The sequence below is a fragment of the Scleropages formosus genome, chromosome 6 (assembly GCF_900964775.1).
Source record: "Scleropages formosus chromosome 6, fSclFor1.1, whole genome shotgun sequence".
In the NCBI taxonomy this organism is placed as follows: domain Eukaryota; kingdom Metazoa; phylum Chordata; class Actinopteri; order Osteoglossiformes; family Osteoglossidae; genus Scleropages; species Scleropages formosus.
This window is the reverse complement of record NC_041811.1, coordinates 27,859,047-27,876,055: the sequence shown is the minus strand read 5'-3', so window position 1 is coordinate 27,876,055 and position 17,009 is coordinate 27,859,047. Positions and strand designations below refer to the sequence as shown.

Genomic DNA, 17,009 nt, shown 5'->3' with positions numbered 1-17,009 from the left:
AGTAAATGAATTTTGCCAATGATTGCTTATTTACTCAATTCACTGAAATCAGCCTCTTATTTATTTATTTATTTATTTATTTATTCTGTGAGCAAGTTCCAGAATCTCTGCTGGGGCAAATTCAACAAATGTGAAAAAAGACGCCTTGAAGGCATTTAACATTTTTATTGACCCACAAAACCTAAGTGATGTGGGCCAGGGAATACTTTGTAGAAAAGCACGTTTAGAGCTGCATCTATTTGTGAGCCTCGAGTGTATGCTTGACTACAGTTATCAGACTTTCAGTGGCCCCTGGGGTGGCTCCCTGGACTTCAGAATTATTTGCAGAGGAACTTAACAGCAAAAAATGAAAGCTTTTGTTCCTGAAAGCATTTTGATGTGTGAACTTTGTTTGGGTGGTTTCTCAGTTTTTTCAATCCCATGTGGTGCAAAGTCGACTATGATGAGCAGACACAGCCTCCAGTTGGATCTAATATAGGTTCTCTGAGTCTAACCAGTCTTTGTTCTCTATTGTTGTAAGTCTCCTCTGCACCTGGGATCCTAAATACAGAGTAAATATGACCCAGATATAGTTTCAAGGTTCAGAAATATCAATAATGTGCTGTAAAGTGCAATGACAACATATTGTTTGTATGTCTGTTGTCTTTTCATAATATTCAGTACTTTGTATACAGAATACAATAAGATGGAAGGCAATACTAACTGAGATTGTAAAAAAGGAAGCTATAATTCAAAGGATTCTGAAGCTTTTTTGGAAGTCACAGTATAAGCACCAGCACAAAATTCTGGGTCATAACATACTGGGGAGAAATGGGGTGGGGTGACAGATCGAAATTGCTTTTGCTGTAAGAAAAAAATGTGCGGTTTGCAGAATAAAATTCATTTTTGATTGTATGTACAATTCAACTGGAAGGCATAATATCATATTCTTGGGTAGTCGTATGAACTCCCCAGTCCAACCCCAAATTAAATCCAGGGGTCAATTGTATCTGAAGAACAAGAATTACTGCTTCCTGTTTGCGTTAATTTTCATTTCTAACAATGAAAACAGTCTGAAGATCATGTTATTCAATAATTCATGTGTAATACCAATAAATATGTAGATGTTTTTATATAACAAGATAGAGTGGAAAAGAATGGGAATGGAAAAGAGCTCTGGAAATAGATGTTTTTATCCTGTCAATCATTTGTAAGTTATTTGCATTCCTAAAGAGATTTCAGCAGTTTCCTACAGGAGAGAGCCCAAGATGCTCTTATCATGTCTGATCTGACAGAAGTGGCATAAAAAAGGAAACGGTAGAACAAGGAAAAAGACAGGTTTTTGTTACAGAAAGCCGATAAGATTCTTTAGTACTAAAATGTTACTTGTAGTTGAAATTCACTCAATGGACAAGGGGAAACAAAAATTAACAAGACTAAGACAAGCAGGGTTTAGAACCACAATATTACACCTGTCTGTCCTAATTTGATGGTATTGAAGTTTTTAAAATACACAGGAGAATTCTTTTCTGAGCTAATTTTTTTCAGCATACATGGTTGTGACGTGACAGGTAGTCTCTGAAAAAGTTGAGAATAGTTGAGAAATAACTTTGAAAATGCCGAACTCTGAGCGCTGAACAAGAGCCTAAAACAGCCGTCTGTTGTCTCATGAGAAAATATCCATGATTCGACGTTGGCTCCCTACATCGGTGTGCATCAGCTGGAAAACACTGCAGATGCACTAATCCATGTTGAGGGGACACTGACAGCAATTACAGCTGACTGACTGTCAGCCTATTTTAATGTCACTTTTTATGCATGATTTTTCTTTAATGAACAGCCACATCACAGAAGTTTAAACAAACTATAGGTTGGTGAGAATTACATTTAATCAAAGTAAGGTGTTCTGATCACAGAGTCTGTACTGAGATGGTGTGTGACGGTCTCTTTGCGGAATGCTTCTAGAAGCCTTAGAGGTGACACTGAAGTTTATTATGCGGCAGGATTTACATTATTACAGATGGAGTACAGAACCAAGTACTGTAAGAGAATCAGCGATCAGGTGTTGTTTGGGGCTTTTTGAAGTTATGCAATCAGTAACACGAAGCTACCACATGGACATTGAAATGTCAATTCAGAATGAATAAACAAAACATTGCGCAGTTACTCGATATTTCGAAACGGTAGGTAGTCTTCGGGTGCCACATATCTGGCTGAATATCACAATAAACAAGCTAACACTATGTGATGAGACCAGAAAACAGAGAAACTTTATGACCTAATATTTCCTAAAAAAAAAAAACTACAAACATCTGGACTACTTCATCTGCAGGAGAACTTGCTTACTGTGACTTTCCTTTTAGCTTAACTGCTATGAAGTACTATTTCTCTGGTCCCTTCCACTAGACAGCATCTCTGCAGTGCTGTCAGAGAAAAAACATGGTGTGGAATACAGCCACTGGACTGGAATTTGCTTGTGTGGTTATCATAATCAAGTCTGTTTCTGTTTTTTTTTTTTCTATTCTTTGCTTAATTTCCTTTTGCGCATCAGGGTAGCAAAATAACTAGTCCCTTTCACTTTAAATACATATAAGCAACAGAAGGCTACTCACTGTTAAGCTATAATTAAAGTTTTAACACATATGTTATTGTGGGAAAGCTTCTGTAAATATCTTCAAGATAGGATACTCAACACTGGATACTTTGCAAGACTTCATTTTAACATTTTATAAACTACAGCCAATGTAAAAAATACAAATAATTTAGAAATTAGTGAAAATAAAATTGTGTTCTTTCCACAGACTCCTATTCAATGAATACTGTTGACCCATTAGCATAGACATCATTTCTCATCTGGTTTTTGGTCACTGAACTCAGCCACACCACACAGAAGCTGTAAACACAGTTATAAGCATGTGGAATTAAGTCAGTCCTGTACAGCTGAGTAAAGTTCCCAGCCCAAACAGCATCACTGTGTTTCTATTGTGTCTAAGTGCATTTTGCTGCCAACTAATGGTGGCAACTGGAAACACAGGCCATTTTCACTCCAAACCATGCAGAAATTTCAAGTAGAACGGTGAAGAAAACACAACAATAATAAGAAAAAAATATACGGAGAACTATTAGTACAGTATTTTCCAAATTTCATACCTCTTACGTTTGTAATATGAGGTACCAATTTACCTTATCTTTCATTTATTTAGCAAAACTTTTGTTTTTAGAAAGTATGGAAAAAAATACCCTCTCTTGCAATTTTGTTCTGTTATATTTTCGATTGCCATTGTCCAAAAATTCAGTTTGTATCCTGTAATTTTTCTTGGAATTATAGAACCAGAGGCTGATAGTGTATGTTTGTTAAAACACTGATTGGACAGCCCAAGACAGTCATTATCTGGAAAAGAGTGATCTTAATAATTGTACTTCTTAGTGATTGTACTTTGCTTTAGAATAAATGTCAGTGTAAAGGTAAATATGTTTCTATGGACTGCTGAAACTAAAAGCACATTTCAAAGGATCATGAACCATCAAAAGACACTGCCATGTAAGCTTTTAAAGGCTACAGTATTGATCAAATGAAATGTTATTTAAAATACAAAGTAATTTTGCATTTTATTATGTAACTATGCTTTTCATTCTAAGTTTTGTGATGTAACCATGTTTCTAACCATGTCACCTTTTACGTACTTCTCATGTGAAAAGATCTGCAGTTGTAAGCAACCACATTAGTCACCCTTGTAATTTACATTGCTTGAGCTGAAATGAGTTAAAACCAGTAATGATACCAGAAGGTTTCTTTTCTATATTTTTGTTTTCTTTGTATTAAAAAAGTACTGTAGCATCTCTGATGAAAGTGCATTGCTTTGGAATACATTTTTATTTTCGAACACTGAGTACTCTCCAAGACAATGTCAGTTAAAGCTCCCAAAAAGTTAATGCTAAATGGACTGAATTACCAAGAAGAAAAATCATTGTGTTTGTAAGCCAGAAAAGGCTATTTTATTTTCTATAATGCATTGGATTTTTAACTCAGTTATCTTTGTCAAAATGGGACCAGTATAAGGGTTATCTTCCAAGATATGCTGTATTAAAGTTCTATTTGTTGGGAGCGACCACTATGACTGTCCACAATGTGTCAGGATAAGGTAAAAGAAAGCGAAATTCCACAAAAGTTAGAAGTTTTCACTTGTTTTGCTCCTTTGAAGCTATCTGGACACATTTTTCAAAGAAAAAATTTTATAGACTCTCTATGGTTCATCTGAGCAAAAATAAAAATAACTGTAGTCTTTTTAATTGTGTCGCAAAGTAAAATTTTAAGGTTCTCTACCTTTCCTTTAAATGGTATGGTACAATTATATCCTGCAGAGCAGAGCCCATGATTTTGAGATTAGAAAATAAATGTATAGTGTACACCTAGCACCATAGGCTTTGTTTGAACAACACCTTGACAGTCTGACAAATGGATCAAGTAAAACTACATAAATCAAACCACACTGCTAACACTTTTTCAGCACCTCAATCTGAACACTTTTCAATATGTTTGGGAAGGCTCACCAAATAATTGCAAATACAATAATCATAAAACACATCCTGCAGGTGACTAAGGAACTGAAATAGAAAAGTTAAAGTTATCTTAGTGTGTTTGTACTTTTGTTATTCTAAACACCTGATTTTACAGCTGCACAGTATACAGCAGAGTAAACAAGATACTCTGTCCATGGCAAATAAAAACAAATTAAATGGATACCTGAGAAATACAGGTCTTACAGTTGCCAAACACATTTTTTCACATTTGCATTTCCTGTTGTTACCCCTAATGAACAGACAATTGTCACAGTCTTGCCCCAAACCCATGATATTTCATATGCGTGACATTACTAATGGAGTGCTTTTAGGAATAACAGAGACCCTCAGTGAGACATTGATTTCATGCAACTAAAAATCTATTACCACCTCCTGGGCTCAGATGCAACATCCTTCTCAATCTTTAAAAGTGCAACACTGAGGCTCTCTGTGGGGCTTGGTGGGCTATGTTTTGTGAGCATTGTTTGAGCCTGAATTAATACCACCCAGCAGAATTCTCAGTGTGGCCTAAATGCACACCCTGAAATTGCCACATCTGGCTCATCCGTATGGAGTGTCACGCGACATCTGCCATGTCCTGCAGTGTCCCTCAAAAAGCACAGTGTGTATCCAGATCTAGAGCTTTTCAAGGACTGACCTTTAACCTCATTACAAGCCATATGTGGCACTATAAGTCCATACACGTCATACAGATGGCAGTGGCTGGACAATGATAACGGGAAGCATAATACCTGGATCCTTTAGGATAAGCTGTCCTGTGGCCTGAGAATTTCCTGCGTCATTTTCTGCCATACACTGGTAAAATCCCTCATCTGATTTCACCAAACCAAGAATTTGAAGGTTACTGCCACCCTGCATTAAAAGATTGTAAGCATCCATTCGTACATTATGATTACAGGTTACAAAATACAAAATACTATATAGCCACATATTACAATGCATGTTATTACACATGTTCTATGCTCAAGGTATATTGATATACAATATATTAAAAAACAAGTATTAACACTCAGATCTCTGTGTTTCTGTGAAGAAACAATATGCATTTCTGAACATTATATTTAACTGTAATGTGGAAATGTAGGAAATACATCTTAATTTTGTTCACTTACAATGATCTGAAAGTAGTCGCTGGGAATGACCACCTCTCCATTTTTCATCCAGTGGACAGAGGGAAGGGGTTTCCCTGTTACGTCACATTCCATCACTATGTCTGTGCTCTCATAGGCATGCAGGTTTGAGGGCTGCTTCAGAAACTTTGGTGGCACTGAAATGAGAAGGAAAGGACATTGCAGTCAAGTTTTTTTTAAAAAAAAAAAAAAAAAAAAAACAAATGGAGAAAAAAAAACTTTTCAAGACCAAATTTCTGCATAATGGCCTCATGTGTCCTTATGGAAACTTTAAAAATATAATACCATGACACTGGGAATCTAAGATTAACTCTCTTTGATGTTAGAGCTTTGCATATTATTAAACATAACAGTCCTAGTAGCACTAAACCTCAATTGTGAGCACGAGCTAAGCTGTCTGTCCAAATATTTTCCTCGCAATTCTTTTCACTCTTTAAATTTACATTAATTCATTTACCAGATGTTTTTCTCAAAAGTGAAGGATAACTCAGAATAAGCAAAAGTGCACTTTTACGGCCAAAGAGTTTTGGACACAGACACACCATTGTCAAGCCATATCCATTTGTGCGATGTCACCATTTATGCCAGCACACATTACTCCAGCAGCTGCCGGTAAAATCGATAGGAAATACAAAGGCGGTTGTGACAGACGAGGTAATGTAAGTTTATGGTGCAGTTCAGAGATCAGGAGAGAAGTGGCTCCGAAAGAGATGCGTTTCGAGACCCTTCTTGAATGCTGAAAGGGACAGCTCTTTCAGTCTACTGTTAGTCCCACAATGTGAGTTCAGTAAGAGTCAAGTGTCATTTACAGTTGCCTAATGTATTGGTTGATTTCAGGTACCCTTGAGAGTTCTGCTACTATAGTATTCAGTATGCAGTGCACTACTGCACTTATGTACTTCTAACTAGCTTTTATGCTAAATTTTAATCAGTTTCTCTGAGGGTTTTAGTTCCATTCAAACAGGTGTTTCACCTCACTTCTGCATCTTGGATTCAGCTCCATATTTCTATGTATGTGTAGTGCCAGAGGTCATTAATTCATTTGTTTTCATAGCCACATATGTTTTCATTGTGATAGCTGACTGGAGGACCTAAGTAGAATATACTGGCTCACATTTCTGACTATTTAGAATGGTAGATAAATGATGTTCATGCTGAAATGTTTGGCTAATCCATTCCATTGTAAATGCCAAAATGGAAAGCACAGAAAATGAGTATGTACAATGAATGTTTACTTACTAAACAGCAAACACTGTATTAGACATCCATCCCTATTGTCAAGCAACAAGGTTTATTTATACATCGAACATATTTTCTATTGTACTTGACTTGGCTATATAATCATGATGCCTTCTGCAGTAACACAAATTACAGTTACAAATCACGAAAAACGTATTACATCAGAAAAATTAGTTAGAATAAATTTGGTATAGAGTACATAAAGTGAGAATTATATGTCCATATGTTGAAAATTGTGGCATTTAAAAAAAGGATCTGTATTGACTTGTGATTTTCAGTGTGACTGGGATAATCATCAGCGATATCCAATAAGAGCACATGTCACGATAACAGACAGCTATACTGACAGTTCAGACTGGGATGACAGATAAGGTGTTGTGTTATCAGTTTTCAGATAGCACTGATTTTAAATGCTTATGGCACATATTCTGAGCTGGCTGCTTAACACAAATGTATAATGAGGAGGCAACTGTAAGAAACCTTTAAACACAATACACACTTGTAAGCTGACCTACTGTAAAAAGTGATGTTTTAAACAAATTAGGAATTACATGCCTTTATTATTGCATTATTTCTTTAAAAATTCATAGGTTCATGGAAGAAAGCCCTGGCAAGGTGCCTTAACAGAGGCCTGGTTGAAGAAATAACATGATTCGAATAGGAATTCAATAATTCGTTTTACAATGGATTTATACCACTGGATTAAACAAAATGCATTTTGGGAGCATTATCATATGAGGAATTGATTAAAAAGACTGAATCTGAAAGAAATACCTGATCATGATGTTTATTGTAAAATAACATTTCTGTGTGTAACATCTAACAGGCATAATGTGATTGTAATTGATGGAATCTAAATCTAAATTTAATGGATACAGCCTAGGTATTTTTTGGTCTTTCTATGACCAAGATGTTCCAAGACATTCTTTTTTATAACAGGAATGAATGAATATAAGTATTTCTTCAAAAGGCAAAATGAAAAGCACAAAAAAGACCTACTATTATGGTACTCAAACAATTATAGGGCAATAAAGTAATGGCATTACCAGTAACAACACAAAATCACTAATATGACTAAGTAATTGAATGAGCATAATGAATATCACTTTCACAGTCCCAAAGGTAAATCATTCAGTCTCATGGGTTCTACTGTGTTTGTTTATATAATACTTAGCAATGATCTTCACAGGTATTTATTCTATCGACAATAAGGGGTCTTTTCAAGATACTTACTTAAATACTTACATATGTTGTATGTTTGTGAGTATGTACATATGGTGAACAGTAAAAGCTGGAATTCTGCACCTTCTCTGAATGTTTCCAAATCTGTGGTCTTGTATTACAACAGAGCATCAATATTTCATTAGCTCTGCTTTCTTTATCAGTGGTGTATTACACTAATTAAGCAATAATGATTTCCTTTAAACTGCGTTTGCAGCATCTTGACTAGAGGGTATGCACTAAACATACAATTACATGTTGGTGCTAATAGCTACTGGAATCCAGAGAATTACTAATTACAGTACGTATAAAGAGCACAACGTACTATTTTTATACAATGCTAAAGTCATTCCCCATAAACTGCAACCCATATGTTATTTTAAATCAGGGTGAAAAACCATTTCATTATTTATTTGATTGTTTGTTTTATTCATTCATTCATTCATTTGAAACTAAAAACAACATATGCAGTTCTGTGTTGTAAAGTTACACTCTGTCACCACTCTATTTGTTCAGTGTCTTGTAATATAGAATCTCATCTGAAATAAATACATAAACACAAGAAAACTACAGTCTCTCATGAAACTATGGAGTCAGCTGTGTTCCCCAAGAAAACAAAACAAAGGTACGAGATATGACGGTTACAGGGGATACATTAGCATGATAAAGGGAACATTGTCTATGTGGCAGTTTTATATAAGCTGGCAATAATGACTTTTCCTTTCTATTGAAATGTAAATCTCCGCATCAGTCATTTGACTAAACATCTGTTGTGTGGGTTTCAGAGAGGACTGGTCCTTTTGCATTTCTTCTATCTCCAGTGGAAGCTCTCCTGTGGGACTATGGCAGCCTGTTCACTGACTGCTGACATTCAGAGAAGCTGGTCATGTAGTATTCAGGCATATTCATAATACATTTTAAATTCTTTGCATAAATTCCCCTTGCAGAATAGACATAAAGGCATTTTTTCCAGTCGATATGTTTTCATAAGCTATTACAATGAGTGATATGCGTTTTAAAAATATTTTCTCACTGAAATATTTCATAAATACTATATTTAATATATTTTTGAACTTGAAAATGGAAACATATAGAATCAATTAAAATACAGTTAACACATTCATTCGTGAGTAATTCTTTCCTGGTAACTGATGACTAGTACTTGTATCATTGAAATGGCATATATTGTAATTTCATGACTAACGCAAGATGTAATAGTTATCAACAGTTTCAGTGAGAGAGTGCACTTTAAATCTGCTTCAATACTGTTTTCCTTTAGATAGTGGAGACTAACTTCGGTTATTGAGTTTCAGCAATAACAATTATGAAATATACAATATTTATTTACTCTCTACTGTATCTCCAACTGTAAAGCTATGCCTCTTTTTCTACAGAGAACCACACAGACATGGTCAATAACTAGGAATTAAAAACTGGCTTTTTAAAAGCTTCCAATAATGCAATGTGACACATGTAACTGACCATAAACTCATAGTGCAATATCACCATTAACTGAAGCCCTTGAAGCAAATGCCCTCTATTCTGCATGTTTTGACATGTACTTCACTCTAGACCTGTCATGAGAGATTTAATTTTTGCTAATATATGGATGCTGTCTTTTCTAATTACTTCACATATAAAAGCAAAACAACCGAAATACAGATATACGTGATTAAGAAAAGTGTTTTTAAAGCAGATTTAAAGAAAAAAAAATGAATATTGACATACTGTGCTCAAAATGATCAGAAGTGTACCTTTGGATATTTTATGCATATTTGTGTTTTTTCAGATAAAATGATAATAAGCCAGCAATTTTACAATTTCATATTCACATATCCTCAAAAACAAAATTACAAAAAAATATTAAATGGAACTGGCTGACAGATCTGTCAAAGAACTGAGAATAGATAAAATTTTAGCAGTTCAACTTCTCATTTATATTCCAGGATATTAACAGTTTGTTTTTGCATACAGTGTATAAATAAATGTTTTTGATTATTCTTGGGTGAAACTAAACTGCTAAAGGGAAGTAGTAGGTCAACTGGAAAATTGTGGAAACTTTATTAATTTATTCTTGTATATTGCATGGTCTACAAACAATACCAGAAAACATTTTTCAAAAATCAATTTTTTGGGCAGTAGGTAGGGTTTGGCTGGTAGCATAGTGGTTAGAGCTGCTTCCTTTGGCCCCAAAGGTTGTAGGTTTCAATTTTACCTCAGACTGTGGTAGCTATTGAGCAAGATACTTGCTCTAAATTGCTCCAGTAAAAATTATCTACTTGTACAAATGGGTAAGTAATTGTAGGTAGATTTATGTTGTCAGTTGCTTTGGAGAAAAGCATCAGCTATATGAATAAATATACATTAACTGGGCTAAAGTTTGCAAAGTATGGAATTTCATTTGGTTGGTGCTACTTGATATGTTCTTAGGCTTGGAATCCATAACATGAACATATGAATGCCATGATGCCATGAAGAAATAACATCACAAACAAGATAAAATGGTATGTGGTGCATGTGGGATCACATGAACAGATAATACCCATAAACAGGGTAAAGCCACACATGTGGAGGAAGCAGAATGCCTTGAATTGATGAAATGAGACAGAAAAAATGTAGTTTGGTTTAGTTTGACTTGCATTTTTTAAAAATCTCATTAAGTTAGTATTGAACACATTAGCTGTCTGTTATTGCAACAGATCCAGAGAAGTAATTAACAGGGGCTGAATTTGAACCACTAGATGAGCTGAGTCATCAGAAGTCAGCTTGAATCTTCAGTCCAATCAAACCAAGTAAAGCTGTTAAAGTTTCATATTTAATAATACAGAAATGTAAAACAAGATTAATAGTAGAGCTTTTAACATATATGGTAATACTACCAGTCCAAATTATAAGGTTATTTCCTTCTTTTTCTGCAGATCAGCACATGAACCAATAATTCTATTGCTATGTAGGGCAAAGAAATATTTTCATTCTTTTTTTTTGTGTTTTCTATAGCAATTGTTAAATAAATGCAAAATAACTAATTAACCTTACTCAGAAGTGAAAAATGGCACATATTTTATTGATATTTTTTCTTCTCTGTCTGGCTGCAAACCACTGAGCTACTACTATCAATAACCACATATATTTTATTCTAGCTATTTTATTTTCCTTGAATATTTAAAATATATATAATATATATATACACACACACATAATATAATATATATATACATATATACATATATAATTTATTCAGAAGTCTTAAAGCTTTGCTGGTCAATTCCAATTCATTTAATCAATACTTTTTTTTTAGAAATCAGAAAATCAACTACTAATTACCAATTATTAGCTGTTCATAGAGGGAAAAATCAGTTGGGTGCTCTGTTATCTGAATAATGAACTCACAAAAAAATAGGAGCAGAATTACAATATAAAACCTTGTAACCCTGGAGAATGTGATTGCTCATCTCAGAATCATCAGATGGATGAAACTTTGTCCTTTGTAATTCACCACTCTCTATACTGAGCCACATGCAGCAGATGGAAGTAAATTCTAGGGTTTGATCTTCAACAAAACCTCTTCATTTCACACACTAGTGAGTGTCATTTACAGTATGTTTGACTGAGCCTGATTTCATCTTTGAAAAAAATCATATACTGGCTCATTTTTTCTTCAAAGTGATCTTGTCACAACATGTAGACTAGGTGACTATGATCAGGTGTTAGTTCATCCCAGCAGGAGATTATGGAACGTATTTAAATGTAACGGATTATGGAATGTATTGTATAATCATATCCAAAGCTACCACAGTGCATCTACACAGCATTTGACATCTATGAAAAATAGGCTATAATTTGAAACATATGACATGTTAATTATTTCTTATAACTAGGTCAACTAATCAAGCACGTACTTAGCATTTATAACTAATCTCAACAAAAGTGTAAACATGCTAAATTTCTTACAGGCAGTGGGGTTTACTTTTAATTGTTGCTAACAGCCTTCGAGTCATCAGGGACTTATAAAGCCTTGCTGGGTTTGCATTTCTTCATTCTAAAGAAAGTGCTTGAACAAATTCCAAGAGCGGGTACAATCTGAATTCAAATGAATACTGTTGAATGCTGATGACTTTAATAATACAAGCACTATGAACAACTGTATGAATAAGGTGACTTCAAAACATTATACAAATAGGGTTGCCATGATACTACAATTTTAAGATTGCTGCAATGGCAATTCAGTTTCATAATACCTGATAGTCCTCAATTTTAAGTTGAGGAGAAATATTAATATTTATTTATTTATTTATTCAGTAGACATCCAGACTCAAACTAGATGGCACTTATACCAGGGATGGGATTTTATTTTCATATAATGTAAACGCATCTAAGGAATGATTGCCCATTTATGTGAAAAAAACCTCAGAAATAGTCATGTAATTTCACTTTATGATGTTATCTGTATATTTGCTTCCTTTCCTAATTTAATAATAGCCAGTTTATGTGCAAATATGCAGATTGGTATACCCAGATTATTCTGCATCAGCAATTATACTCTGACACACCAGTGATATTTTTCTGTAACTGTTTCACATCAGGTAAAAATTATACGATTGCAATATATTGTATTTCTCATTATGGCTGACCAGGAAAAAGCATGGATTTTCTTTCCAAATTCTACTATTTATTAACAGAGTTTATTTCAAAACCTTTCATTTCACTTACATTTCATGGTTTTGCGATTTTAAATTAAACAGTGAAGATGCATCACTGAAGCATGCAACAATATATAAAAATGCAGAAAACAAACAATGTGCAATACCAACTGATGTCTTTAATATCTGTTCAAATGTGACTGCCTTTAAGGTAACATAAAGAATTATTTCAAAACAGTCTTATATTGATGCTTGGCTACATACCTATCTGTGCTGAAGACCCTACAGCTTTCTGTGAAATCTGCCAGTTAATGTGAAGTCATGATGGACTGTCACGAATTCATGAATATCTTCTGGCACGTTTGTTAGAACTTCATAGATAATGCATTTCCATGACTAAGGGATAAGGGGGGCTTATAAAGTGTGATGAGATTTCATAACAGAATGAAACATTTTTCCAGTAAAATTAAAGTCTCCTTAATTTGTAGATATTCAAAAACTTTGAATAATATTAAAAAATAATTGTTCTTTCGACAAATCTGGGCATGATTTTTTAAGAAGTAATAATGCATCAAGGACTCGTGGTACACTGGGGACCACTGTGTTCAAAAACAAGATGAACTATAAGTTTGAATTGAATGCAGAAACAACAAAAACACATTTCATGACATTTAAAGAAGTGTAAGGTGCAAAATATGCAAAAAATGTGGTTACGGGTTTTGAATAATGAAAAATTCTATACATCTGCAAATAAATACAGTATCCTGGAACAGCATAGTGGCCTTTTCTAAAAACCACTATGTAAATAATGTGATCATAAGTATTCCTCATTTTCAAAACATGAATGAGCTCATTACAGTCATCATATGACATCATTTGCTTTTTTTGATAAATCGCACAAAAATGTTTAGTATTATGCTGCCCATGTGAGATCTGAGCTCCAAGAAATATTAATGGACTGATATACAGTCATCTCTGAGATATACCCATTCAAGTTCTAACAATTTCACTTTATAAGGAGTTTCGTGTAATACTGTAATTATATTGTAATTATAAATGTATATTTATAATGTAACACACACTATAAGCAACTTACAGTCACAAATGAAACAGGTGCACTGAAAACAAGCACTAGACTGATAATTTTCAAGGCTGTGAGAGGAAATATTTACATTTATTTATTTAGCTGACACTTTTATCCAAAGCAATTTACAATGTTAAGATACTTACAATTATTTACCCATTTATAAAGCTTGGTAATTTTACTGGAGCAATTTAGAGTAAGTACCTTGCTCAGAGGTACTACAAGCAAAAGTGACAATTGAACCTGTAGCCTCTGAGCACAAAAGCAGCAGAACTAACCATTACACTACCAACTTTGAGTTGAACACACAGACAGGCTGCCATACAGTATTACAGCGCACAATTAAGATAAAGGGAAACTGTTGTGTTGTGTTTTGATAACTCATGTTTACTATTGAAGAAACTGTATCCAATGCAATTGTATTAGGTGATATTTTAATGAGTGTCACACTTGGGGCTCAGGGTCACATTAAACAATTTAGCATGAAAACTAAGAGTAATTACTTTTTCCAGTAATTAGAGTTCATTTTACAAATGGTTTTCCAGTTTTTCATGCATTACCTTTGTAAGCCAGACGAAGACTGCATACTGCACTACAACTAACTCTACTTAAGTGCATGTCTCTTTGTAATTTTCATACTTGATCTCCTAATAAGCTGTTTGTGACATCAGTGTGGAAATTTAATAAATTGAATTGGACTGAATAAACTTAAGAGGCAAGTAAGTAAATAAATGAGAAAAAAATGAAGCCATTTTGATTGACTGTGATGTGTTTGAAAATAATTCTATTGATTCAATAGTGTCATACAGAGAAAAATTTCTAGTGGAGTAGTAGAGGGAAGCAATACATTTTTTTTTTCCTCAGTATCGTAAATGAAAAATAGGATATGTCTTATTCAGTTTGGAAGGCCGGTTCAGTTAGACACATTTCCCCTTTATAATTCTGCTCTAGCATTGTCTGAAATTGTGAAAGAATTACCGTAAGCATGATGTGTTAACATCATTAACTAAGAACAGCAAAAATCCTATAATGGTAGAAATGCATTACATAATAGACAGTTTTTTTTCCAGGGGTTTCACAGGACTTTACTATGACTAGATTGCCTCTTATCCCATAATAGATTATAATTTAAGGGAGAAATATGTCTAGCTTTTGATATTGTCTTGCTAAAGATCAGTTTATGACAATAAAATGCAATGGAAAGACACAAGGTTAGTGGTAGTACACTTACTATACTATTCATTTAAAATTAGTTACTGTTCTTATGTATTACATTCTCTTATTTTGGAGGCATTAGCTAAAATAAATGTCTCCAGTTCATTTAAATAGTATAATAATACTTTCTTAAATTATTGTTTCACGATTTGCTGGTTGCCGTGAGACGGCATAACTCAAATTAGATTTAATGGTGGATTTATATACCATGTGTTGTAAAAATGTTCAAGCAAACATTTGAAATGTTGCTGGAATACAAAATATACAACCAAATTTTTATCCATTTAGTATTTCATTACAAAGCCACATGCTCAGAAAACAGAAAAGTATTAACATAAAATATTAAAATTTTATTTAAAAATTGCTGGGCAGTGTTAACCTTGAAGCTAATTCTAACATACAATCACCAAGTGGTTATAAATATTTTTATAAATAATTTTTACACAGTTAAAATTTGCTTTTATTCACTTGTTAAGGATCCATGATAGCGCTGTTATAAATTCATTACTGTCACACTGTAACTGGATTAATGCAAATATAAAGATTTGAAGGAATCCCTCCCCCCTATGTGTAACTAACATGATTATAAACAATTATTGAAAAAAGTAACAACATCTGAATCCTGTCTACAAAAAAAAAAAAAAAAAAAATCTGTTGTATCAATGACAGTCTGGAAATAGATGAAGTTCCATGTAGAGCCATACACAGATACTGAAATCCTCCTCTTCTATGGAGCATGAAGGAGATGAATAACTGCTCTGCTTTCTGTACTCCAAAACCTCCCAAAATGATTCAGTCATGTATAGTAATTTGATAATTTAGCTAGATAATTTAACACAGAAGCATTTTACTTTGTTACGATGTATTGTGTAACCATTCCTGGATCCACTTAGCCTTCCGAATGGGATCACGGTTAAGAAACTATTTGGTGAGAGAATGGGGTACACCTGGATACTTTAATAATATTTTTTTAATAATAACAGTTTTTCAGTTGCTGAGTTAAGCATATATTATTTGTCAGCTTTTTGGCTGTTGTACAACAGTGCAGAGAAATCACTGTACCCAATAAGACCGTCAACGACTATAGACCCACAACAGATATTAACAGTTTCCAACAAACAATGTGAACTGGAGACATTCTTTGGCTTTCAACAGTCATAAACCTTACCAAATGTATGAAAGAGAAGATTGTTCAGGGATCCAGTTTTTGTCAAAGCTCATAACTCCAGGTTATGAATTGTTTGCATATTGGCCTTGGATACAAGTTGTTTCTGAGCAGCAGCTGTATCATTAATATCAGGTTTGATAAGCTTACAATGTCTTTTTTTTTTTTTTCCACTGTCAGAGCTGTTTATTCAGTTCTGTGGTAATTTCTAAGGCAAATATCCTGTCAAGTGTCTGTGTGCCCTGGTCTGTGAGCTTCAAATTGTCACCATTATTCCTATTTACAAATGCAGTTTTTTCACATTCAGCAAATTTTGTCATAATTTTTGACAGTGTTTGCTGTGTCACATCATAATTTTGCAGTTTGTGGTTTATTTCTGTTATGTGGCTTTTCTCAAACTGTTGGTTGTGTCATATTGCTTTAGAAACTAAAATATTAAACATTCCTCTTGTCAGACTTCTTTGATAACTGGAATATATTACCAGCTTTGTCCAGTTCAAAATTATTTACCACGATGGCTGCCTTTATAAGTATGGTTCATTCGTTTTCAAGTTGGGGCCCTTTTTTCAATAACTAAGCCTTTTTCAAAAGCAGCGAAAATCTTGTATGTTTGTATACTAAGCTACTTATAGTTAGATAAGTAACTTTACAATGGTTACCCCATTTATACTGCAGGGTATTCTTACTGTATCAATGGAGGGTAAGTACATTGATCAAGGGTACTGAAGCAAGAGCACTGGGCTTTCAAGTGTAGG

General features: G+C 33.9%; 1 protein-coding gene across 1 annotated transcript in view; it reads right to left on the bottom strand.

Moving 5' to 3' along the window:
* LOC108932651 (netrin receptor DCC) overlaps positions 1-17,009 on the bottom strand; it is a 152,819-nt gene that overhangs the window by 58,291 nt on the left and 77,519 nt on the right. The window contains exons 6-7 of the mRNA XM_018749194.2: positions 5,673-5,827; positions 5,292-5,412 (exon numbers count right to left, since the gene is read on the bottom strand). Of these exons, the coding sequence (XP_018604710.2) occupies positions 5,292-5,412; positions 5,673-5,827 (276 nt within the window). The remainder of the gene's footprint in view (positions 1-5,291; positions 5,413-5,672; positions 5,828-17,009) is intronic.